General features: G+C 61.1%; 2 protein-coding genes across 5 annotated transcripts; both read right to left on the reverse strand.

Moving 5' to 3' along the window:
* Positions 1-196: 196 nt before the first annotated feature.
* On the reverse strand, positions 197-6,592 carry SPIB (Spi-B transcription factor). 4 transcript variants are annotated; one of them, XM_037819459.1, is made up of 6 exons: positions 6,554-6,592; positions 5,729-5,756; positions 4,160-4,232; positions 3,660-3,868; positions 3,096-3,246; positions 197-1,963 (listed from the first exon to the last, which is right to left on the reverse strand). In XM_037819459.1, the coding sequence occupies exons 1-6, from the start codon at positions 6,574-6,576 to the stop codon at positions 1,665-1,667; spliced, it is 783 nt and encodes a 260-aa protein (XP_037675387.1). In that variant the 5' UTR covers positions 6,577-6,592; the 3' UTR covers positions 197-1,664. The 4 variants fall into 4 exon arrangements, with proteins under 4 accessions (XP_037675387.1, XP_037675389.1, XP_037675390.1 ...); XM_037819460.1 differs by having other exon boundaries at positions 1,777-1,963; positions 3,100-3,246; XM_037819461.1 differs by lacking the exons at positions 5,729-5,756; positions 6,554-6,592 and having other exon boundaries at positions 3,096-3,211; positions 4,160-4,225.
* Positions 6,593-7,674: 1,082 nt separating this feature from the next.
* On the reverse strand, positions 7,675-24,498 carry POLD1 (DNA polymerase delta 1, catalytic subunit). The gene is given in 28 exon segments (XM_037819458.1): positions 7,675-7,841; positions 8,395-8,492; positions 8,580-8,632; positions 8,910-9,023; positions 9,112-9,244; positions 9,857-9,959; positions 10,043-10,195; positions 10,449-10,624; positions 11,358-11,495; positions 11,675-11,770; positions 13,457-13,604; positions 13,857-13,970; positions 14,132-14,248; positions 14,341-14,429; positions 14,557-14,748; positions 15,732-15,842; positions 15,930-16,070; positions 16,992-17,096; positions 17,284-17,331; positions 17,333-17,451; positions 17,953-18,082; positions 18,177-18,264; positions 18,341-18,509; positions 18,581-18,706; positions 18,791-18,937; positions 23,930-24,040; positions 24,296-24,464; positions 24,466-24,498. Coding segments are annotated over 28 exon segments (3,327 nt in total). The 3' UTR covers positions 7,675-7,735.
* Positions 24,499-25,547: the final 1,049 nt, after the last annotated feature.

Raw genomic sequence — 25,547 nt, forward strand, 5'->3', positions numbered from 1 at the left:
AGGCCCCTACCACCGCTTTCCTACTGCGGCCTGGCCTGGCTCTAACTGCCTCTTCCATCCCCTCTCTCAGCCTCCCCTCCCCTTCCGGGGTCCCTGCGGACCAGGGGAGGGGCAGGAGTGCAGTCTCTGCAAAGGGTGCCGGGAGATCTGTCCACCTTGATTTGATTTGTTTTATTTTATTTTATTTCACATTTTGGCTGCTGGGTGATTTTTTTTTTTTTTTTCCAAAATGTACATCACTGGTAGAATGAGGCGGTGGGGAGGACATGCCCTCCCACCTGCTCTACCACCAGCTGCTGTGCTGCCCTGAGTCCCAAGTGGGTCTCTCTGGGTCGCTGAGGCTCCGTCTCCGTCTCCATCCTTCTCCTGGCCACCAGGGGGGGTGGAGTGGACTCTGAGGCCCGAGAGGGACTTCTAGCTTCCTCTCCCTCACCCCCTTTCACAGAAGGGACAGGCTGAGGCTTGGAAGCAGCAAGTTGCTCACCTAGAACACGGCCCCCCCCAGATCAGGGCCTGGCCCTCAGCCTCCACCTCCCATCGGCCTCCTGCTCAGTCCATCCAGGCCCCAGCTCCAGCTGGATTTACACGAGGAGTGGCAATGCAAAGGGCTATGGGTCCAGCAGGAGACCCAGAGAAGACACTGCTGGAAGACAGTGCGGCCAGGGCAAGGCAGAGAGCAGATGCCCCATTAGAAGGGGATGCCACCCAGCCTGGGCCTTTCCATGGCCGCTGACCGGTCCAAAGTTTTAAGGGAAACCAGAAATCTGGATTATGTTAAAAGCTCCCTGTTTTGAAATCTTGGTTAATTTGTATTTTTTCCCCCCAAAAAATGCTACAAGGAACTGAAGTAAATGCCACCAAGGACCTGGTTTGTCCTGGACTGATCTCAGTGTGGCTGTGGGGAGGGCACCCCAGGAAGAGCAGGGACCCCACAAGAACTCAGGGCTGCTGGTAGGGTCCCCAAAAGGGCATCTGGGAAGGGAATTCCACGTGTGGGGGGGCTCAGGCATGGCTGGAGGTTCCCAGGAATGATAAGGGGGTTCCTAGGGGGGCCCACTGGGGTGCCCCTCCCCACCCTGACAAGGGTGGCTTCAGGCATGACAAAAGGATCCCAGAGGGACTCTGTGATTGGAGAACTCCAGACATGAAAAAGTGATCAGAGTGGTTCCAGAGAATGAGGGGATCTCAAAGATGACAAGGGGGGCATGGGGAGGGACAGATACGATAAGGGATCACAGAGATCTGAGATATGATAAGGGGTACCCAGAGGGCCCTAGACCTAACTAGGAGATCTCAAACACGGGAAGGAGATCTCAGAGGGGCCCTGGGCTGGGCATAGGATTGTGGCAGTCCCACCTGACCTCCAGTAGGGGGACCTGGGACCCCCAAATGATTGAGAGATCTCAGGAGGTGCCAGGGATGCTGGAAGCACTGCCCCCACCTCCTCATACAGTAGAGCAACCCAAGGCATGGGGACCCTGGACATGACAAGGGGACCCCAGAGTGGCCCTGGGCAAGGCTTAGGGGTGCAGGCTACTCCCACCCCCCAATGTGGGGGGGGGGTCTGTGGGTCCCAGGGGCCAGGGTGCAGGGACGCCGGCGTGACGCCCCCACGCGGCTCCCCAGGCAGGCTGCGGTGCGCCCCCCGAGCGCCTCGGGCGGCCTCAGGCCCGGCGGGCGGCAGGCAGCAGCGCGCTGTCAAACTGGTAGGTGAGCTTGCGCTTGACCTTGCGGATCTCGCCGGTCTTGGCGTAGTTGCGCAGGGCCCGCGCCAGCTTCTGGTAGGTCATGCGCTTGCGGTTGCCCTTCTGCTGGCCCCAGCGGCGCGCGAGGAGCTCCTTGTGCTTGGAGGAGAACTGGAAGACGCCGGCGCCCGGCTCCACCCACCACACGCACTCGCGCATGTCGCCGCGGGTCAGCAGCCCCAGCAGGAACTGGTACAGGCGCAGCTTCTTGCGGGCCCCTGGGGCGGGAGGGGGCGGAGTGTTGCCCCCATGTCCACCTCCCGCCCCTCCCCCGCGCAGAGAGTGGGGGGCGGAGCTGAGAGGGGACTGCTGGACACCCCTGTTCTGTTCTGTCTGTGCCTCTGATCCCCAACCCCCCAACCCCACCAGGGCACGTGGCTCCCCTTCTTGGGGCTCTTATCCCCAGGACTGTCAACCCCGTCGGGGCCTTCCATCTGTCCTGTTCCCAGGCCCAGGCCGGCCTGCACAGAGCCCTACAGATTTGTTGATCGCTTGGATGAAAGAATCTGTGGAATGGGTTGCCGCGGCCCTCGGGGCTTGTACCGGCAGCCGAGGGTGGTGAAGCAAGCTCGACCTGGCTGGAATCCCAGCCCGGCCATGTCTCTAGCTCACAACTTGGGCTCCCGGGCTCCTAACGGCTCAGTCTGAGGGGGGCCAGAATCCCGGGAGAGGCCAGAGCTGGGGGATGGGGTGCAGGGGCTCACAGCAGGACTCTGGGGCACCAGCCCCCACCTCTGCTGTGTCCCAGCTGTGTGACCTTGGGCTGGTGACTCGACCTCTCTGAGCCTCAGTCCCCTCAGCTCTCACGTGGGATGAATGTGTGTGTGTGTGTGGGTTGCGGTTTTGCCAGCATTTGTGAAGGCTCAGTGCCAGGGGCTGGTCTGGGCGCTTTAGTTATCAGCTAACCCCACCTGGGAGGGAGCGAGGAGGAGGGGACCCATTCTGCAGGTGGGACACTGAGGCCCAGAGAGCTAAAGTAACAATGTTCCCAACTTCCAGGGCTGGAAGCAGGGGTTGAATGTGTGGGGCTGATACAATTATTCTTTTCATTGCTGTGGTACAGAAGAGGACGGTGTTGAGATTGGCTTATTGAGAGCTCATCCGTGCTAAATGCTGTCATCTTGTTGACACGTGTCATCCCATTGAATCCTTGGAACCACCCTATGTGGTGGGACACTATTACTGTCCTCCCCACTGGACAGAGAGGAATCCAAGGCACAGAGAGGGAGAGGCATTTGCCCAAGGCCACACAGCCAGCCGCTGGAGGAGCTGGGAAACCCGCCCTCAGCTCGGAAGTCTGTCACAGGTGCTTGGGAATATAGGGTCCCCACCCCGCCCACTCCCACGTACCTGCCTCGGATCCCCTCCCCTCGGAGCCCGCCACCAGGGCCTCGTCGGATTCGCTGTCTGACACCTCCAGGGCGGGGCTGTCCAGCAGCAAGTCCTCCTCCTCCGACAGCACAGGGCTGGGGTACGGGGCGAATGCCGGGGGGGCCAGGGGCTGCGGAGGGTCAGGTCACCCATACATCCAGAGGGCCCCCTCCCCTCTCCCTCCCTCCGCTTCCTCCTCTCCAGCCCTTCTTGGTGCCTCCCTGTTCTGGGGTCACCTTCTGGGTTAAAGCGTGGACTCTGGGTGTGGCCTGGGGACGCCTGAGCTCCCTCCGCTAAAGCACGGATAATGTCCAGCGCAGACTGTGAATAATGATATACAGACGGTCTGTTTCAACTCCGGGTTCAAGTGCACACCGAGGCACCTCCCCCGCCTCTGACAGTGGCGTGATAATGGCACTAACTTCCGTGGGTTTTTCACAGGGCAAAAGGGGGTTATCTGTGCCCAGGGTTGAATGCAGTGCCTGGTCCCCAGTAAATCCTCAGTCCCACACTGGGGGTGTCACTTGCGCCCCTACCCCTCACCTGGCTGGCAAAGTTCTCCGTGGGGTACGCTGGGTGGCCGGGCCCCGGGGCCTCCAGGCTGGGGGCCGGGTCAAGACTCCCCCCGGGACTGTAGGTTGAGGGTCCGTAGCAGAGCTGGAGCCCCTGGGGGTGGCTGAAGGTGGCTGCTGCGGGTTCAAAGGCCTCATAGGGGGTGGCTGGGGCGGGCGGGGTCCAGTCCCACAGGGAGTCTGGAGCGGGGAGTGCACTGAGTCAGAAGCCAGAGGTCCGGCCTGGGCCCCTCCCTCCCGCAGCCCCCAGCACAGAGGGGCCTTTGTGGGCGTGCAAATCCCGGACCCCAGGATTTGCATGGAGAGGGTGGGCGGGGCGAGAGAAGGGGAGGAGGCAGGTGGCCTGGGCTGCCTTCTTCCTGCCCAGCTTGCTAACGGGTCTCCCCTGGGCCTCAGCTACCCCAAGGGTGCAATGCACCCTTGGGGACCCAGGCCCAGGTGGGGGGGGGGTGCTGGCCTGGGGTCACTCACCGGGAGCCCCGTCTGCATCCGTGTAGCCGGGGGGCCTGCAGCTGTCCAGGTCATAGAAGACGCCATCTGGGTACTGAAGAGGGTGGGGTGTCATCCCAGGTTGCAGGGAGCCCCACACCCCAACATCCAACCAGCAGGGAGGCTCCAACCCACACAGTGAGGGGAGGGGAGAGGAGAGACTGGGAAAGGGTGAGGAATACAGACGGAGACCAAAAGAGATACAAACACAGAGACACACAGAGACCAAGCACCCGAGACAGACAAAGAGAGACACCCAGAGCTCCAGAGGGCAGAAGGAGGCAGCCCGGGAGAATTACACAAGCCCCGGAGGCCCAGGGCCTCACACAGGGACATATAGCCACCAGCCCCCAGGCAGGGGGGCTCCCGAGAGTCCTGGCTGAGGGCCACCCCTGTCTCCCCAATAAACCCTGGGGAAGGCTTGCGAGGATTCCCCCAGGCTTGCCTGGCGCAGAGGGGAGGTGGGGAGAGCGGAGAGGGGTTGGAAGTGTTTTTGCAAGGGCAGGGTCTTGGCTCTGCTTCCATCCTCCTCTGTGTCACTTTGCGTCATCCCGAGAGTCACGTGTGGCCTCAGTAATAATCTACTGAAACTAAAGCTCAGTAGCCACCCTCCCTGTGACCCGGTAAGCCCACTCCTGGAGAACTGAAAACAGAGGTCCACACACAAAAAACCCTTCGTCGAGAATATCCGGAGCAGCTATATTACAATACTGGCTCCAAACCAGAGACAGCCTGGGGTCCATCATGAGGAAAATGGATAAACCAGTGTGGTGTGGTCAGATGGTGGAGTACCATACAGCAATGAAAAAGAACAAACGCCCAAGATGCACTTGGTTCACGTTAAATGAAGTTGAAAAGCAGGCACAACTGATCCATGGGGAAATACCAGAGAGGGGTCTGAACTGGGAAGGGACATGAAGAAATCTTCTGGAGCAAGAAGAGTCCAAGGAGGATGCTCCCCGAGCTGTCCATATAAAATCTACCTCAACTGCCACTGAACTGTACACTTCAAATAGCTACAATGGCAAGTTTTGTTATGTATATGTTACCACAATAAAACTAAAAAAAAGAATGAAAAAGAAAAACAAGAAAGGAACAGGTGAAGTTGGCAGGTCGATGTGATGGCGGAGAGGGACAAAGGGGTTCAGCCCCTCAGTGAGGTCTGTTTCCCCACACTGGGTGCTGGGTTCATGGCTGGGCGGGCTGGTGTTCAGGGCATGTGAACTATTAAAACTGAATAAAGTTTTTAGAACACAAGACAAACAAATGAGGGATGGGAAGGAAGGAATAAGTGAATTTGCTGGATGTGAGATGAACCTGGAGAGAGACAAGGAGGCGGTCCCTGGCCCCATGCAAGGAAGAGAGAGGAGGCGACGTCAGTGGCGGAGACAGTGGGTGGGGGGCAGGAAAGCGACACAGAGGGAGAAAGCCAGAAAGACAAAGTGACGGGAAGGGGAAACTGAGGCAGGGAGCAAGCAATGTTTCCGAGGGAGGTCCTGGCAGGCCACGTGGGCCCCCCCCATGCCCCGGCACCCAGGGGCCCCGACTCACCAGACAGCTGAAGTGTGGCCCGTCGAGCCTGGAGGGGGAAAGGCACAGGGGCATGTCAGCAGTGCCTCCGTGGTTGAGGGAGCTGATGGGGTGGGAGCAGCTGTGGCCACCACAGCGCGACTGCTGTGTGTCTGTGGGGGGGGGACCTGCCCCCCCACTTCCCACAGGGACAGGAAGTGGGGGGCCGGGGCCAGGCAAATGTCCCCCTGGGATTTGCATAGACAGAGGCTGGGGGAGGGCAGGGAAAGTGAGGGAGAGAAAGTCCCCGAGAGGAGCTGTGGGTGCCGGTGGGGAAGGGGCCTGGGCCAGGCGGACCCCCTCAGGCAGCCAGTACCCAGGGCGCGAGAACCTGGAGAGATGTCTGGACAGATATGGGGCAGACAGACAGACTCAGGCGAGGGGAAAGAGGAGCAGAGGGGGACAGGAGAAAGTGTGGGGGGAGCCAGGCAAGCCTTTTGGTGCAGGGGAAGTGATGACTGTGCCCCAGGGAGAAAGGGGTAGTTGGGGGAGAGGGGGAGATGAGAGACACACAGTCAGGAAGAGACAGAAAGACCCAGGGACCAGGGTGGACAGAGAACAGGGAAACAAAGAGGTGGCAGTGAGGGCCAGAGGCAGGCGAGGCTCCGCGGGGTCAGGGAGAGGGAGCGCCAGTGGAGAGGTCACTAGCGGGAGGCGAGTCCCAGGGAGATGAGCTCCTGGGGCCCGGGAAAGTTAGGGATGGGAGGGTGGAGAAGGGTCCAAGGTGGGCGAGGAGAGGGAGGTGGAGACCCCGCTGCCCGTCCCTGGCTGGGGGTCCCGAGGGCAGGGTGAGGGGTCCCCGCTTACTGTGCAGCCTCCAGAGCAAGCATGGTGGCGCTGGGCTGGGCTGGGCTGGCCGCCCGGCTGCAACCACCACCCCTATTTATACCTTGGCCCAGCCCCCAGGGGGTGGGGGTGGGGGTGGCGGGCCCAGCTCAGCCCTCCTCGAAAATCCCCTCAGGGAGGGGGCCAGGGGAGGGGGCTGGATTGCACAACCCCTTGGTCACGTGGCAGGGCGGGCGGGTGCAGGGGCCAACTGGACTTGGGGATCCCCAAGGTTAGGGGTGGGTCTGGGGGGCTGACCCTGAGCGGTAGAGATGGGAGAGGAGCTGGATCTAGGGGGACCCCCAAAAGAAAGGCTTCGTGTATTGCATGGTGTGTGAATGTATCTCAATAAAATAGCATTAAAAAAAAAAAGGCTGGGGGTTCCTCTGGTTAGTGGAGGGGAGGGATCAGGAACAGGAATCAGGGGGTTCTGCACCCGGGAGCTGAAGTTCAGCCGCAAGAAGGGAGTGGGGTGCTGGGTCGCACCAGTCCTCGAGGAGTGTAGTGGCTAGGGGGCAAACCCAGAAGCACAGGTAGGATGTCAGGAGGTAAGCTGGGGTGGGGTGGGGGGCAGGCAGCCATGAGGGACAGACATGGAGACCAACCTGGGGTTTCGAGAGGGGGTGGGGGACTCCAGACTTGGGGTCCTGGAGGAAAATCCAGGCCCGGAATCAATCATGAACCCTGAGTCGGAAACATCCGTAGGCGTGTGATGGGGGGGGGTCCTTGGCCAGGTCGGGGAGTGGAAACCAGACATGCCAGGGGCTGTCCCAGGGCCTGGTGGAAACAGGTCCCCACCTGGTGGGGGGGGGGCACCCCGGGACCCCAGGAAGGGGGGGCCCAGGAGGAGCAGGGAGGAGCTTGTGTGGCTGGTCACTCAGGGCCACACAGGAGGGCAGGGCCTGCAGGAAACTGAGGCAGCAGAACCTGGAGCCCAGGGCTCATGGCCTTGAGGGTGTGGAGGTCAAGTGGGGGCCTGGAGGGGGTTCAGGGGGTCTCCTAAGCAGAGATGAGCTTCAGCCCCATGGCCAGCTGCCATGGTCCAGGTTAGGGCTTTGGATTATCGGGCCTCGATCCCACCCCTGGAGAGCACAAGGAACCAATTAACAAAAGGCCGGAGCTTTATTTGTGAATTCTCCACCAATCCTGGGGTGTCCCCCCAGGTCACCAGGCCTCGGGACCCGGGGGCCCAAAGCGCCTCAGCAGCTGCTCCTGGTCTTCCAGGTCCTTCCGCACCTTCTTGCGCATGTAGAAGATGGGGCAGTCCCGGCTGCGGGCGGAGGAAGGGATGGGGTCAGGGCAGGGTGGACGCCTGCCTCCGGGATGGGGGTCAGCGTCAGGGTCCGGGTCACAGCCGGCGTTGGCTGGGGAAGGCTGCCGGTCCTGAGTCCCGAAGCACAGCCCAAAGTTGGGGGGCAGTGTGTGAGCACCCCGTGCCTGGGGCGGGGGCTGTTCCCAGGACTTTGGCCCCCACCTTCTGGCCCCCCCACCCCCCGCCGCAGCTGCCTCCTCCCGCAGGCGGCTGTTTGCTCAGCGGGCACAGGGCCGATAACAGCGGGTGTGCGGGGCGCCGGCCGGGCCGTATATCACCTGTCACCTGGCGTGGGAACCCGCCCCGCCCGCCCGTTCCCTGGGGAAAGCCCGGCCCGCCCTGGGGGTGGGGGGTGCCCAGGGCCCTCCCTGGGGGTGCTGGGTCAGGCACCGGCCCAACCTGCAGGCAGGACCCCGAGGCTCGGCGACTGCCAGATTGGGGGGGGGCGACCCTGAGGCTCAGAGCACCCCGGCAGGCTTGGGGGCTTCGGGACCCGCCAAGCTGGGCGCACCTGGTGCAGATGACGTCCTCGTGCAGGCTGCCCTGGCAGCGCTGGCACTGGGTCCAGAGGCGCGAGAAGCGCTCCTCCAGGGCGTTCAGGTGGGACACCTGGGAGGGCGGGGCCGGGCGCTGAGGGCCGCAGGCCGCCCCCGCCCCTCCCGCCGCCCCCGCCCTCCCAGGCCGCCCCCGCCTCACCTCCTTCTGGTACAGCTCCGACTCCCGGGGCTGGCAGAAACTACACACGGCTCCTGGGGACAGACGGCGGGGGTCAGCACCCCGCCCCTGCCCCCTCCCCGCCCGCGGCCCATCCCGGCTTCTGAAAGTCCCCGGAGGCTGGAGAACAAGGGAGCGAGTGTGCGTGGGGAAAACTCCCCTGGGGAACTCCCGGGGCGGGGGGCGAAGGCCCTCCCGTGTGGACACACGCGAGGGGAGCCCCCCACTCGGGGCTGGGTCCCGCCGGGAGGCCATGCCAGTCTGGGGGGTAGGGGGCTGGGCCTGGGGGTCCGGGGTCCCGGCTGCGCTCACCCTGGTGGCTGAGCACCGTGCGGCAGCCGATGCAGCAGCTGCGGCGCTGGGCGAAGGCCAGGAGGCCGCCCACCTTGCCCGTGAGCACCGTCTTGCAGCGCGTGTGCTCCCCGCCTGCAGGGGCGAGGCGGAGCGTGAGCTGGGGACCCCGCCCCGGGGACCCCGCCAGCCCGCCCGCCTGCCCCACGGGGCGGCCCCTCACGCAGCAGCACGGCCTCTGCGCGGCCCTCGCCCAGGATGGGTTCGAAGATGCGCAGCAGCGGCTTGGCAAGCTGCTGTTCCAGGTAGTACTGCGTGTCGATGGGCAGGCTGTGCTCCAGCACGAAGAGGGGATCCTGCAGGGACAGGTGGGGCGCACCTCAGGGGTCCCCAATCGTTACATGGGGTGGGGGCAACAGTGTGGGGCAACCACTGGGCACGGCCTCTGCCCTGCAGGGTGGGGGGGCCCTCTGGGGTGTGGAGCAGGGTCAGAGGTTGCAGGGAGCCCCAGGACCACAGGCTCAGTGAGCCGTGCCGAGGGCCTCCAAGGGAGGGTCAAGGCTCACAGATGGCGGCAAGAGTGATGCCGCCAAGAAGTGAGGAGGTGAGACAGGAAGTGGGGGCTGAGGGAGAGTCACGGGGGTCAGAGGTTATGGGTGGGTGCTGAGGAGTGGGCCAGGGCTTGGCTGTCTGCGGGGCTGTGGGTTACAAACCCAGGGAATTAGAGGTCAGCGTGCAGGGACCAGGGAGACAGGGCCCCTATGTCCGGGGAGAGGGAGACCCGGGGGCAGCGCATCCCGGAGCCTCCCCCCGTCCAGGCAGGGGACCCCGGGCATGTTTTAGGGGGTGGATCGCGGGGTCCCGTGGGGCCCGGGGAGGGAGCAGCCCCTCCCCCCGCCTGCCCGGGCTCAAAAGCAGAAGTGAGAGCCGGGAGGGCGGAGAGGGCGCGGGCCCAGGTGGGGCCTGACCTCGGACTTCATGTATGCGGCCACGCCCTTGGCGGCCCCGACGATCACGTAGGGGACGCGGTCGCCCAGGCTGGGCGCGCTCCCGGGGTCCCGCTTCCTCATCCTGTGGGGAGACCAAGGCAGCGGGCAGTGAGGGCGCTGGGGCGAGCAGGGGCGCGCAGGAAGCGGGGGCGGCAGGCGCCCCACCTCTCGGCCAGCTGCACGTGGGCCTGCTTGCCCGCGTAGTCGGCGGCCGCGCGCGTCAGCTCCTTGGTGATGACCAGCTGCGAGATGTCGATGCGGTTGCACAGCAGGTCCGAGATGACGTCCTGCGCATGGGCCACGGCGCCCGCGGGGTCTCTGGGGGCAGGGGCCGAGTGTCCCCAGTCACTACAGCCCCGGGGCAGGCGGCGAGGGGGTGTTCAGGGCACCGAGGGGGAAGGGCCCGCCCAGCTGCTCAACCCCAGACTCTTTCCACTGCTCGCGGCGGGGAGGGACACCTGCGTCCCCAAGGGAGGGGGGCTGGGGCGGGACTCCCGGGTCTGAGAAAGGGGGGGAGGGTTGGGAGCCGGGCCCCTGGGTCCGCGGGAGGCGCAGGGCCGGGGCCGCGCACCGGTCGATGAGCAGGCGGCGCAGCGAGGCGGTGACGAGGTTGGCCACCAGGGGGCAGTTGTCCCTGCGCACGGCCTCCAGCCCCTTGCAGTCCATGCGGTCGTGCGCGTCGGGCCGGGAGGAGAAGAGCAGGCCCGCGTAGCGCTTCTTGCTGATGAGCAGGTAGGGGAAGTAGACCTGGGAGGGGCAGGGGCCAACACTGCTGAGCCCGGGGGTGGGAGCCCGGTCCTGAGACCCTCTAGGAACTGTACACGGCAGGGGCTTTCCCTGAGCCCAGGCTTCCCGCACTTGGGGAAACAGGCCCTGGCCCCAAAATAAGCGCCCCCCCCCCCCAGCAGGGGGACAGACCCTAAACCCCACATGCTGCCTGAAGACAGCCCAAGAGTACCCAACCTCAGCCTTCCAGGGACCCCCTACCCCAGGGACCCCAAATCTGAACAGAGATGGACAAACCCTGAGATAGCCCCTAAAACATGAGCTCTAGAAACCAGATACCCCCAAAAACTGGGTGTGGGGCAGGTTCTGAGATAGATGGGGACACAGTGAGGTACCCCCTAAAAGAAGGAAGAGACCAAGATCTTGGGGAAGCTCTATGCCAGAGACTCCCCAAATTGACAGGCTCCATGTCAAGACTGGCTGCCCCCGAGCTTAACCCGTTTGAACCCTGGGGACACAGTAAAGTCTGAGGTTGCCCTGGACCCAGGACTGATCCCCGCTGGGTTTGGGGGGCCTTGGACAGTGGTGCCCAGATCTGAGATGTGCCCACATCAGGGTCCCCACTGCCCAGGGCAGCCCCCAAATTTGAAGAAATAGCATCAGGCAACTCCGAAACCAGGAGCCATGGCAAGACTGACAGCAGCTAGACCCACCCCTGGCCAGCTCCAAGCACGGAGTGGGAGCACCCACTTACCTTCTCGAACTCAAGCCGGATAGGTGGGGGGAAGTGGCCCGACACCCAGTCCGCAGCCTCCCGCCCCAGGGCCATCGCCTCAGCCACAGAGGAGACCCCGAATCGGCACATGACAGAGTCGGTGTCGCCGTACACCACCTGGGAGAGGAGTGCGTGAGGGAGGGTGAGAGAGTTGGGGGTGCAGGTTGGGGGGACCCCGAGGATGCTGCAGGGGAGCAGCCTGGCCACACTTGGGAGGCCTGGGGGCTCAGGCCTGGCCTCCCTGCAGCCCTCCACCCCCACCCTGGGGCACCTCCATGACCACACCAGGCCCTGACCGTGGCGTCTGCGCTGCAGCCGTTCTCCACCGTGTACTTGGTCTCCACCAGCTGCTTTGTTTTCTCAATCATCTGACGCCCGAACCCGGTGACGCTCTGTGGGGTGGGCGGTCAGGCAGTGATGGCCCAGGAGCCTTTGGCGTCAGGCACAGATCTGGGTCCTGCCCCTGCGGCTGTGAACCTGGGAGAGCCCCTCTGGGCCTCCGTTTCCAAATCAAGAGACTGTTGGAAAGTGAGTTCCCTGGTGTACAGCTGTGGGCACGGAGGAGGTGGCTGGGGCACGGATAAGGAACTGGGTACATCAAGGAGCCAGAAGAGGCCATCGACTCAGCGTTTCTCTCCATGGAGGTGCTGGGATATCACTGGAGGGGCAGTTTTCTGGGGTGTGGGACCACCCTGGGCTTTCCAGAATGCCCACCATTTCTGGTCCCCTCCCTGAATGTCAGCTGCACCACACCCCCATTGTGAAATGAGGATTCCTTTCCCAATGTCTTGTTTTACAAATAAGGAAACTGAGGCTGGGTATGGTAGCAACAAGAAGAGATAGGTAAGGCTGGCTTTTGTTTAGATCCAGTCATAAAACGCTTCGCCTTATAACTAGAAAGAGCATGTAATCCATTTACATTTAGTGTAATTACAAATACATTGGAGTTTAAATCTACCACCTTGTTACCTGCTATTTGTTCTACCTTTTCTTTCTTTTCTCCTTCTGGAATGAGTTAGTATTTTTTAACATCCCATCCCTCTACCCCCATAAACTTGAGAGGCAGAGAAAAGGAAAAAGGTCAAGAGAAACACAGCAGAAAGATAAGAGAAGAGGCCGAGAGAAAAGTGAAAGAAACAGGGTCAGGAGAAGGCAGCCCCTGTGAGGAGGCCCCAGGGAAAAGCAAAGCCTTGGGGAGGGGCCGGACTGGAAGACCCTCATAAAGCCTTCTCAGGCCATGAGCCAATGCCCTGATCCCAGCTCGGCAGAACCTCGAGAACTCAGACCCTCTGGCCTCCCAGGAGTCTGTTTTAGCGTCCAAGCAGCAGAGCTCCCCGGGTAGCAGGCCCGGGAGCTGGGGATGCTGCTGTGGGATGGGGGTGCCCCGTGAAAGGGCAGAGGGTGTTACTGCCTGCCGCCCCTCACAGCAGGGGACACCTGCTGGTGTCCTCACACCTGGGCAGAGGGCAGGTCCTCACGCCTGATCTGAAGGTGACCCGGCCAAGGACACAGCAGTTCGAGCCCTGGAGCCTGACCCCAGCCCCTACCCAGAGTCCCCTGAGCCCTGCTCCCCCTTCGGGAAAGGAGGTGGGCTGGGGTGCAGACTCTCGGGGGGATGGGGACAAAAGTCTGTCAGGTGACCGTTTGATGGGGGACAAACAAGCGAGACTGCTCGGATCCCTGTGGTCCCTTGGGCCTCTGCTGGGACGTCACCTGAGTGTCCCTGCCTGCCCTGTCCATCCCCACCCCGCTGCTCTCCTGGCTGCAGAGCCTTGGTGTGACTTGCCCCCACTGTGCAGTTACTCCTGTTTGTCTGTGTCCCCATGGGGGCAGGGGGGCCTCACTGTGCAGTCACCTTCTGGGGCCCAGGGTGTAGAGCAAGGCTGACCCACCGCAGACACTCTGTGAGCATTTGTTCAACCGAACGATCCCATCGCCAGGGCCACAAGTTGTCCCCTCTCCAAAAGGGGTCCTCGGCGAGTCGGAATCCCAGGCCTGACCTCCTGGATGAGCCCTGATCCTCCCATAGAAGGGGTGTGCCTGTCACCCGTCTGCCTGCCAGGGGTCTGGGAACTCACCTGTGAGATTTCCAGGCACGGCAGCTTGCCCACCTGGGCGCCGGTGAAGCCGTACACGGAGTTGGCGCTCACCTTCAGCGCTAGCTGCCTTCCGTCCAAGACCTGCCGGCGCAGGGGGTCCGTCTCCTGGGCCAGCTCTGCCTTGGCTCTGGGGAGGGGGGTGGGGGCAAAGGCCACTCAGGCAGGACCCCAGGTCTTGGGAGAAGGCGGAGGCTCGGGGGGCAGCCCTGGCTGGACGCCAGGGAGGGGCCTTTGCGGGAGGGGCACGCGCCCTGCACTGCGACTCGCACAGAGACGCCAGGCAGGGCGGCTGGGCAGCCCTGGGGTGACCCAGAGAGGGACAGGCTTTGCCAAGAGGCAGCAGCACGTTTGAGTTGGGGGGGGGCGCTGGAGAGCCCACCTTTTCCGGGCACTGAGTAGGTTCTCCAGGATCTGAGGCAGCAGTCCCTTCCGCACTGACGCCTTCACGAACTCGTCCCCCGTGGGTGTCTTGATGAACTGATCCGCGGTTAGACTGGGGAGCACGGGAAGGGCCGTGACTACCTGGCCCCCGCTCCCCTCTTCCCTGTGGGGCCTTCCCTTCCCCCAGGAGGCTCAGGGCTCCCCGAGGGTGGGCAGGTCGGCCTCGGCTCTGGGGGCGCAGCTCTGCCCACCCGCTGAGGGAGGGCACCGTACCCCAGTTTCTGTGCGGCCCCAGGCCGCAGGAGGGTGGTATAGCAGAGGTTGTGGGCCATCATGATGGACGGGTACAGCGAGGAGAAGTCCAGGGTGGCAATGGGGACGTCGTAGTACCTGGAAGGGTGGGCCCCCGGGGAATCAGGCCGCGAGCCCTCACACCCCGGTCCTGCTACCCCAGCCCACCGGGACCCAGGGCCTTGCCTCACCCTTTGAGTGGCTCGATGACGGTGGCGCCTGTGTAGTCCTCGCCTCCCTCCGCCTTCACCACGGGCATCACCAGCCCCTCGCGCATGGCCTGGGGGGACACGGGGGTGGAGGAGGGGGTGAGCCGCACAGGCTGGCTGAGCGCAAGATAGCCCGACAGACAGACAGACAGACTGACAGGGCAGAGGAGGAGGGGCGCCCTGGCCCGGCCCACTGACCTGCCGCAGCAGCTGGGACACGACCTTGACCTGCTGGCCGCGGCTGAGCAGGTAGCCGAGGGGCACGCCCGTGACGCGCGCCATCTCCACGGCGTTCACCAGCACCATGAGCCGCTCCAGCAGCCGCAGCGGCAGGAAGGCGTCCTTGAGGCAGTACACGGCCAGGCGGCGGCGCGTCTGCTCGTTCCCGCTCTGGGGGCGCAGACGGGGGCCGTGAGGTCGGACGGCAACACCCCCAGACACATTTGGGCCCCAGCCCCCAGCTCTGGGAGTGGGATTTTATTGGGCAGTGGGGTCTGAGAGGATGTGACCGGCTGAGCCAAGAACCTGGAGCGCGGGGGGGGTGGGGGGGTGGGGGGGTGGCCTGGGGTCCTCATCCGCACAGGCAAGAAGGGCTGCGAGGGGATGAGTTGGAATTATGCCCCCGGGAAAGGCTGCCAGGGAGCGCGGGCATGTCACAGCCAGAACCCCCAGGCCGCCGAGGCACGGCCCTGCTGCCGCCCTGAGTGGGACTCACAGCTTCCAAAGAGGGGATGAGCTTCTGGTGTGTGAAGCCGCCAGTTTGTGGTACTTTGTTGTGGCAGCTGCGGGGGGGGGGGGTGGGGGTGGGGTCCTCAGGAGGGTGCCGGGCCCAAGGGCGCCCGTCGGGGTGAGGCAGCCTGGGGAAGGCCCGGGGGGGGCCGGGGGGAGAGTGAGGAGCTGGGTGGGGAAACGGGGGGGGGGGGGAGGGTCAGAGGGAGGGGGTCAGGGTCAGGGAAGGCCTAGTGTGGACTGGAGGTCAGTGCAGAAGTAGAACAGAGGTCATGGGAGCGGGCTGAAATTGCAAGTCAGAGGTCAGAGGACAGAGGTTAGGGTGAGACTGGGAGAAAAAGTGGGAGGCTGAAGTCAAAGGTCAGAATGATGTACAAAAAATTGCAGTGAGGGGTCAGAAGGGGGTGGTAGTGGAAGGTCATGGGTCAGGGGTAGTAAGAAAGGGTGAGATGACAGGTCACGGGGCAAGAGTTTAAGGTCGGAGGTCAAGAAAACAGGTGTGAGGCTGAGATCAGGAAGGCAGGAGAGAAGCAGCCGAGGTCAGGGTACAGGAGTGTGAGCTGGAGGTCAGAGGTGGGAGGTCAAAGAGCTGGAGGTCAGAGGTGAGGCCCTGCCGGGGCAGGGGTTAGGGGTGGGCACGGCACCTGCAGGTCTGTGATGATGCTGTGCTGCACGTCCTCCTTCTGCTCCCCCAGGAAGTGGAAGCTCACGGCATTGAGGGTGTAGGATCGGAGCTTGTACTCCCGCAGCAGCACCTGGGGGGGGGTGGGGGGGCAGGAGGGGGTGGGCACCTGGGGGGGACCAGCCCCACCGGCCCCCTGCCCCCCCCCGCCCCTGCCCACCTGCAGCATGTCCATCTGCACGCGGCCCACCATGCTGACCACCTTGCTGTCCCGCCGGCCCGTCTGCTTGGACTGGAAGGACGAGTCTCGGATGGTGGAGCGGAGGCCGAGCACACGGCCCAGGAAGGGGAAGGCCTCCACCTACAGGGGTTGGCCAGGGGCTGTGGGTGGGTCCCCACCACCAGAGGCCCCACACAGACCCCAGCCTTGGAGCCAAGACCCCGGGTCCCTCTGCCCACCGCCCAGCCCAGCCCACCGCAGCTCAGGTCATGGCAGAGACGGGGCAAGTGTGACAGCCATGGCGATGCACAAAAAGGCCTCTCTGGGCCTGCTCACGGGGACAGACACAAGGGGACAGAGGCCAGGCAAGAGTCCGTGGGGAGGGTGAAGCTGGACTGGGGGACAGGAAGGCTGTGGGGGTGGGTGGGAATGTGCCTGAGACGGAGAACCAGGAAAAGGAGGGGATGTAGAGCAGACTGGGAGAAGGATGCTGAGCTTGGAGGGGCCTGGGGGCACCGAGGTGGGGCCACAGCGGAAGCCGGCATGGAAGCTAGTTCTGGGGTCAGGAGACGGGCAGCAGAGGCACCGACCGAGGGGCCCTGGGAGCTCTGGGGGGGCCATGAGCAGCCTCTGGGTCATGGGGGGTGGAGAGCCCTGGGACAGATGCGGAAAAGCTAAAGAAAGAAATGGTGAGAGGCCTGGCAGGAGGGGAGCAGAAACACAGGGCCAAGGCCAGGACTCCATCCTGGAGCTGCTTTTGTCCTTGGGAAGTTGGCCAACCTCAGGGAGCAGGCAACTGACCCTGTGTGTGCCCACCCGGGGTAGCCAGGCACCCAGGCAGCACCACTGGCCTCGCCCCTCCAGGTAGGCAGGCCGTGCTCACCCCCCCATACGTGAGCGCCACTGGCCCCTCCTCACCAACCCCCAAGCAGGGCAGGTCAGGGTAGGTTTCCCAGGCTGTCTCGCCCATGGACTCCAGGGGCTGAGGGGCCCCGAGGCAAGGGGGCAGCCCCAGGAGGGGCAGACGCAGACGGGGAGGAGACCAGGAGGCGATCCCTGCACCTTGAGGGTTTGGGCCCGGGCGATGAGGTAGGGAAAGTCGAAGTTCTGAATGTTGTAGCCGGTGATCACGTCGGGGTCCATGATGCGGAGGAAGGTTGCCCAGGCCTGAGGGGGCACAGGGGGTTACCTGGACGTCCCCCTGCTGTGAGCGGGCTCCACGCACAGGGATCCAGAACCGCAGACGGATGTGTCTGCATACAGGTGGCAGGAGGGGGCGTGGCCGGGGTGCTGGGGGCGTGGCCGGGGCGCTGAGGGCGGGGCTGAGGAACTGGGGGTGGGGCCTGCGAGCCACCTGGAGCAGCTGGTCCTCCCGCTCGTAGCTCTGCACCTTGGCGCCCAGGCATGGGGGAGCAGGGCTGCAGGGTGAGCGCCAGGCGCAGGAAGGGCTCCGGCTCGCCCCAGCGCAGGCCCAGCGAGCAGATCTGGATGACGGGGTCCCGTTCCGGCTCCGGGAAGATGCCTGCAGGGGGCGGGGGGGGGGGCCTCAGAGGACCTGGCCCCTCCCTTACCCCTCGGCTGCGCTCCCCCCCATCTCCCCCAAGCCTCCCAGTCCTCACGCCCTGCCCCTGCCTACCCGACTCCTCCAGGCTGACCTACACGCGGAAGACACAGGAACCGGAGAGACACAAACACGCCCCCACTCCCCCCCCAGACCCACCTGGCGCCCCGGCCCCCTTGGCCCCTAGGATCTCGCTGCTCCTCCCCCAGGCCGGGTCCTGCCTCCACCCTCACCCCCCCCACCCCTCTTCACGGGACTTGTCCACTTCCCTTCAGGCCCTCCCTGACCACCCTGCCTGGCGCAGCCCCTCACTCCAGCGATGCCCCCACCCCACCCCGTTAGCTCAGGACGCACCAGGATTCCAAAGTTCTCCTCCCCGCTCTCCCCCTCCCGGCCCCCCCAGCCGGCCCCTCACTGCTGCCCAAAGCGGGGCCCAGGGAGGTGCCCCAGGCCCGGACAGACCTTTGCGGCCGGCGCATTCGATGTCGAAGCTGAGCACGCGCAGGGGGGCGATGCGCTGCCAAGGCCCCTCCGGCGGGTGGCTGACCACGTCCGACCACCGCACGTCCGCCTCCAGCTGGCACAGCGTCGCCTGGGGGCCGGGCGGGTCAGCAGCGGCTGCGGGGTCGGGTCCCCCACCTCCTCCCACCCCACCCCCACCCCCACCCCGCCGCGGGCACCCGCACCTTCCCTTTCCCCTCGGGCCTCAGCTCGTATTTGCCGGCCGGCAATTCCAGCCAGTTGCAGCCCACGATGTCCGTGTCCACCATGAACCTGAGGGGTGCGGGGTGTGAGGGTCAGTGGGCAGAGGCTGCCCTGGCGGGCGCACGCAGGCATGACGAGCACCTACCGGATCTCGAAGTCCACGTTGGCCTCGTACGGCGCGAAGCTGGGGGTGCCGAGGCTGGCCACGCGGAGGCCCTGCTCCAGCAGGCGGCGGGCGGGCGCCAGCAGGCGCGGCAGGGCCAGCGTGATGCGCAGGAAGGCCGAGGGGCCGTGCCCATGGTACCCGAACATGCCTGCGGACACGGGAGGCTGGCACCGGCCCGGCAGGCACCCCCGCACCGCGGGCCCGGGGACGCGCACTCACTCTCGCGCGTGCACAGCTCCACGGCCAGCACCGGCGGCCCCGCTAGCTCCTTCCCGCCGCGCTGGTCCCGGCTGATGGCGGCGCTCAGCTCGCGCTGCAGCTCGGCCAGGTGCTCGGGCCCGAAACCTGGGAGGGGGGCAGGTGGTCAAAGTGGGGAGGGGGTTTGCGGGACGGCAAGCGGGGTGAGAAGGGGCGCAAGGGGCTGCTCACCGGGGGGCGCTGGGACGTAGAAATAGGGTGCGAAGCCATGGATGTGGCAGCAGACGGAGACGCCGGCATCGGTGACCCCGAAGGCGCGGAGCACCGGCACGGAGCTCAGCGCCGGTGGGGGCGCCCCCGGCAGGGGCCGCGCGGGGCCTGCAGTCATGGGGAAGGCAGGGGGGCCCCTCGCTCAGATGCCTCAGGCTTTGGTCCTGCCGTGCGACCCACACCCCCCCGTGCTGCCAGCGGGGCTTCCTGTTGCCACCCTCGACCCCCTCCAGTCCATCTCCCACCACCCAACTAGGGAGCCTTTGGTTCCTCAGTTGTGGAGTGATAAACAATGTTGTAGACAGATAAATAATCTGTCCATCCACCCATCCATTTTCTGAATCCTCTGAGTGTAGGTTGTGTACATCAGGCTCCTTGAACCTGCACATGTTTGTATGTATTGTGTCCCCCAGAAAAAGCCAAGTTCTTTGATGCAGTCTTGTGGGGGCAGACGTATTAGTGTTGATTAAATAAGTTGGGACGTTTGGATTAGGTTGTTTGCATGGAAATCCACCCCACCCAACTGTAGGTAGTAACTCTGATTGGATAGTTTCTATGGAGGTGTGGCTCTGCCCATTTAGCCTGGGCTTTGACTCATTCACTGGAGCTCTGTAAAAGCTCAGACAGAAGGAGCGAGCTTGCTATAGCCAAGAGAGACAGTGAAGAATGCACAGAAGCTGAGAGAGTAGCTGCAGATGAGCGACAGTTTGAAGATGGCCACTGAAAGCAGACTTTTGCTCTGAAGAAGCTAAGAGAGAACAAACACCCCAACAGCTACTGAGAGTGACACTTTTGAGGAACTGCAGCCTAGAGAGGAATGTCCTGGGAGAAAGCCATTTTGAACCCAGAACTTTGGAGCAGATGCCAGCCACGTTTCTTCCCAGCTAACAAAGGTTTTCTGGACACCATTGGCCATCCTCCAGTGGAGGTACCCGATTGCTGTTGTGTTACCTTGGACACTTTATGGCCTTAAGACTGTAACTGTATAATCAAAGAAACCCCCTTTATAAAAGCCAATCCATTTCTGGTGTTTTGCGTTCCGGCAGCATTAGCAAACTAGAACAAACCCTTAACACTACCGTATCTATTTCCTAAGAACAAGGATACACATTCATGTAACCACCTTATGCAGTTATCCAGTTCAAGCAATTTAACATTAACAAAGAGCTTACAGGCCATATTCCAATTTTTATACATCCCAATAATGTCCCTTAGAGCCTTTTCTCCTTTTTTTCCTATGTCCCATCCAGAATCATGCATGGCATTTAATTATTTAATTACCACTGGCTCATTAGTTGCTTTTTGTTTTCAATTGTGGCAACATACATACAACATAAATTTTCCCTATCAACCACTCACAAGCACATCATTCAGCATTATATAGCCTCTGCCCTGCATCCCTCCTTCCCTAAATATCCCCCCAGCTCCTCGCTGCCTCCTCAGAGAGGCCTTTCCTGACCCCCAAGATGTGGAGCCTGCTCCCACTACTCTGCTTTACATTTTTCCTTAACCCTCACCGCCCAACACTTTAGTTCCTGTCTCTCCTTCCAGAAAGGGAGACTTTGCCAGCAGGGACCTGTGTGCCCAGAAAGGGCCTGACTCAATTCACAATATTGTGGTGCCTTCACCACCTTCCACTATTAAAATTTTATATATGTCATCCCACTGCCTTCTTGCCTCCATGGTTTCCGATGAGATACCAGCACTTCATCTTATTGAGGTTCCCTCGTACGTGACACGTTGCTTCTCTCTTGCAGCTTTCAGAATTCTCTTTATCTTTGGCATTTGATGGTTTGATTATACCAGGCTGTAGTGTGGGTCTATTTGGGTTTGTCCTGTTTAGAGTTAGTTGTGCATCTTGGATGAGTATATTAATGTTCTTTGTTAAATTTGGGGAGTTCTCAGGCATTACCTTCTTGAATATGCTTTCTACTCATTTCTTTCTTCTCTTTCTGGGCCTCCCACAGTGCGTACACTGGTGCACTTAATGGTGTCCCACAGCTTCCTCAGGCTCTGTTGACTTTTCTTCATTCTTTCTTCTTTCTGCTTCTCAGATGGAATGGTGTGCTGGTTTGAATGTATTATGGCCCCCAGAAAAAAACATATTCTTTGATGCAATCTTGTGGGGCAGACATATTAGTGGGGATTAAGTTGGAACGTTTGGATTAGGTTGTTTGCATGGAAATGTGCCCCACCCAACTGTAGGTGATAACTCTGATGAGATATTTCCATGGAGGTGTGGCCCCACCCATTCAGGGTGGGCCTTGATCAGTGGAGCCATAGAAATGAGCTGACGGGCAGAGGGAACTCAGTGCACAGTGAGTGATATTTTGAAGAGGAGCTACAGCCAAGAGGGACACTTTGAAGAAAGCACAGGAGCTGCAGATGAGAGACAGTTTGAAGATGGCTGTTGAAAGCAGACTCTTGCTCCAGAGAAGCTGAGAGATGATAAATATCCCAAGTGTAACTAAGAGTGACATTTTTGAGGAACTACAGCCTAGAGAGGAATGTCCTGGGAGAAGCCATTTTGAAACCAGAACTGTGGAGCAGACACCAGCCACGTGCCTTCCCAGCTAACAGAGGTTTTCCAGACGTCATTGGCCATCCTCCAGTGAAGGTACCCAATTGCTGATGTGTTACCTTGGACACTTTATGGCCTTAAGACTGTAACTGTGTAACCAAATAAACCCCCTTTATAAAAGCCAATCCATCTCTGGTATTTTGCATTCCAGCTGCATTAGCAAACTAGAATAAATGGTTTCAATTAAAGTTCACTGTTACTTCTCCCATCTGCTTTTGAACCCCTCTAGGGAACTTTTCATTTCTGTTACTGTGTTCTTCAGCTGTTTGAGCCCTTTTCGTAATTTCCATCACTCTACAGCTATCCTCTTTGTGTTCATCTGTCATTTTCCTGACTTCCTTTAGTTCTTTGTTCAGGTTTTCCTTCAGTGATTTGAGCATATTTAGTTTTGTCTGTCTGATTCTCCTTGTTGATTTCTGATGCTTTAATCTTCTCCTTTGCCTGGGCCATCACTTCCTGTTCCCTTGTATGTTCTGTATTTCTTTTGTGAAACCCGGTCATTTTGATATTTTAACATGTCATTGTTGGTATTTACACCCTGCAACCTCTGCTCCTTAAGCTTGTATCTAGCTAGTATTATGACTGGGCTTTCCCTGAATGGCAGGAGCTAATAAAAAAAAAAAGAGGAGGCAAAGAAAACCCTTTCCCGCCCCTGCAGACTGACGCGTGTGAGTGCTCCCCTCAGGGCTCAGCTACCCCGTGGGCTTCGGGGAAGAGCTCCAGGCCACCATGGGGGGGCCGTCCTGCTGCTTTCTGCGCACACATCTGGTCTTGGGCATCTGTGTGTGGCCCTAGGAATTTGCCCAGTTACACGGTTCTGAAAGTCCCCTCCCTGCTAGGAAGCAGTTTCCTCCCTGTCCCGGGCCCTGCCCTGCATGTCCTACCACCAGCACCCCCTTGCCCCCGGCAGCACGGCTTGACTGTTCTCCCCGCGAGTTCTGGAAGGGAGTTCTGTGAGCCACCTTCCACACGCAGGGCAAGTTCATGGACAGTGAGTGCCTCAGGCCTCCACCAGACAGACTGGGCAGGACAGACAGGCTGCCAGCAGATGCAGGAGGGTCACTCTGCTCCCTCCAGAGCCCGGCCCAGGGACGCACACTGGGAGCATTGGCCGGCTCCGCGCAGAGCCCGGGAGGAGTTAAGGAGGGGCAGCCAGGGTGCCACGAGATCCTACCACTTTTAAGAAGCCTTTTCCTTGATTTTGCACTCGCCCTGTTACTGCAGTTCTTTGAGTGTTTCCTGGAGCCCTGAGAAAGATGTTTCTGCCAGTTCTTGCTGGTTGTTGAAAGCTTCTGTCGGGGGGTCTCACCCCACCTTCACGACAGGGCAGGCCTCACGTGGTTCTAACCTGCGCTGCTCTAATGGAGAATGACACTTGCTGTCTTTTCAGGAGCTTATTGCATTCTATACAGCCTCTCTGCTGAAGTGTCCAAGTCTTCTGTCCATTTTTAAATTGGTTGGTTGTTTTCTCACTGTTGAGTTTTGAGTGTTCTGTATATTTTTGCAATACAAGTCAGATATGTGGTTTGCAAATATTTTCTCCCAGCCTATAGTATGTCTTCTCATTCTCATACAAAGGGAACCTTCTAACACACAGTTGGAGTTGGTCTCTCCGTTGCTCTCACGTGCCAAGGACTTCCGGGCCTGCTTTGACAGGAGCCTAAAGTTTTTGCCTTTGCCAACAAGATCGCCCATGACCTCCCCATCCCCAGCCTCAATCCTCACCTGCTGGCTCCCTGGTTCCAGCCACACTGGTCTCCTCCTTGTGTTCCTTAAACATATCAGACCTATTCCTCCTCAGGACCCTCTGCCCTGCACCCCTCCTTCCCCACATATCTCCCCAGCTTCTTATCACCTCCTCAGAGAGGCCCTCCCTGATCCCTGTGATGCAGAGCCCAGCTCCCCCACCATGCTTTATGTTTTTCCATAACCCTCACCTCCTGACATTTTAGTTCCCGTCTCTCCTTCCAGAAAGGGAGATTTTGTGAGCAGGAACCTGTGTGCCTGGAAAGGACCTGACTCAATGTAGGTGCCAGGTAGTTCCTAACTGACAGAATGGATGGATGGGTGGATGGGTGAGTGGATGGATGGAAGGATGAATGGAAGTATGGATGGGTGAGAGGATGGGTGGAAAGGTGGGTGGGTGAGTGGATGGATGGATGGACGAATGACTGGGTGGATGGGTGGAAGGATGGGTGGATGGATGGAAGGATGGGTGGGTGGGTGGATGGGTGAGTGAATGGATGGATGAATGGAAGGATAGGTGGGTAGATGGACTGCCAAAACACATATCCCTCAACTCTGCAAGGAGCCAGCTTCTGACCTCCAGGTCTCAGCTGGAAGATGCTCCCCTCCCTCCAGGACAACCTCCTCGACTGCTGCCCACAGAGTCCTTGCTTGTCCCTCGGGGCACCCCTGCCCTGCTCCTCCCTCTTCCATAGCCCTGCTCCGACCGGGTTGGGACCGCCTGTGTCCATGCCCCGCCGAGGAGGCTCCAGAACCCCTTCCCACAAACTCACCCACATAATGGTCGATCTCCAACTGCTGGAAGATGAGGGGCTCCATCTGGGGGTCCAGGGGAGGTGGGGCAGGCCGAAGCCAGCGGGGATCGATGTCTGATGGGGAGAAGCCTGGGTGGGGGGACAGAAGGGGGGCTTTAGGGAGTCATGTTCCTCCCCCAGAAACAGTAACTGCCTCCCATCCCAATCCCTGATCCCCAGGCTGGCACCCCATCTGCAAAAGGGAATTTGGTCCAGGATGGGGGGTTGGAAAGGAGGCTGCAGTAACAGAAGTCATTCACTGGGACCCGACTGGGCCAGAGGCTGGGACTGGGGTGGGGTCAGAGACAAGGCGGGGGGTGCAGAGGGTCCTGCTCCAAGTCTCACCGTCTGTGGCTGCCTCTGGGATGGGCTGCAGCTCCTCGTCCTCCTGCTCCTGCAGCCTGTGCTCCGCCTCCATCTCCTCCATCAGCGCCAGCTCCTCCTCAAACTGGGAGGGCCGGGGAGCCTCGTCCTCGTCCCATAGGCCCCCACGGGCCCGCTTCGGGGGCCCCCCCAGGCCCTGGGCCTGGCCGCCGCTTGCCGTCCATCCTGCTGGGAAGTCGGGGCGGGTGAGGGCCCTAAGCAGAGGCCTCCCGTCCCCTGACCTCTCCACAGCCTCCGGGGCACCCACCACATCCATGAGCCTTTTAAGTCCCTGGAGAGACTGACGGTGACACGACTCGCACCCCGCAGGCTCGGGGCTGCTTGGCACCTTCCAGAGGCTCACAATGGCTCATGAGTGTAACCTCCTCCCATTTCCCAGTGGATTTCACCCTCTCACACACACCCCAGCCCCCATATCCCCTTCCTGTCCACCTGCCCCTCGCAAAGCCCCCCGTCACTTGCCCCACACGCCCTTTCTCCCCATCACAGACTTGGTCCTTAGCAAATCCCTTTATTGCCTGTAGACCTCTGTCCGCGGTGCCCTCACCTGCCCGGACCTCCCGCGGCAGCTGGCAAACAGCTCCCTCAGGCCGGCCACTGCGGCCTGTGTGGGGAGTGACCTTCAGAAATGTGAATCTGACCAGGTCCCTCCCCGGGTTAAAACTCTCCGGAGACTTTCCGAAGCACTTAAAAACCACAACTTTCTATTTCAAAATAATTTCACACTGACAGAACTCCTGTATGCCCGTCACCCGGACTTGCCCACTGTCAACGCACTGCTGCACTTGCTTCATCCGTGTCTCCGCCCCACCCACGCGACACGTCCACGGCACAGCACTGTCTGCTTTCCCCAACCATACTGGGGAGCTGCAGACCTCATGCCCCTTCACCCCTCTGAACTTGAGCGTGTAAGTCTCGAGAACAAGGACATTCTCTTAAATCAGTAAACATGGCACGACGATCAAACCCAGGACATTTAACATGGACTCAGTAATACTAGACAATAAAGAGTCCATTTTCCAATTTTTCCAATTGTCCCCCAAATGCTCTTTATAGTACCCCACCCATGCACCCACCCAGGATCCTAGTGGGGCGCAGTGAAAAAAAAAAAGAGAAAGACTGCTCTTTATATATGTTTTCTTAATTGCAGCCTATGAAAATTTCCTTTTTGGGTACACTTGACAAGGCATGGTGACATAAAAGTACACATTCT

Source organism: Choloepus didactylus, chromosome 27, assembly GCF_015220235.1.
Source record: "Choloepus didactylus isolate mChoDid1 chromosome 27, mChoDid1.pri, whole genome shotgun sequence".
NCBI lineage: Eukaryota > Metazoa > Chordata > Mammalia > Pilosa > Megalonychidae > Choloepus > Choloepus didactylus.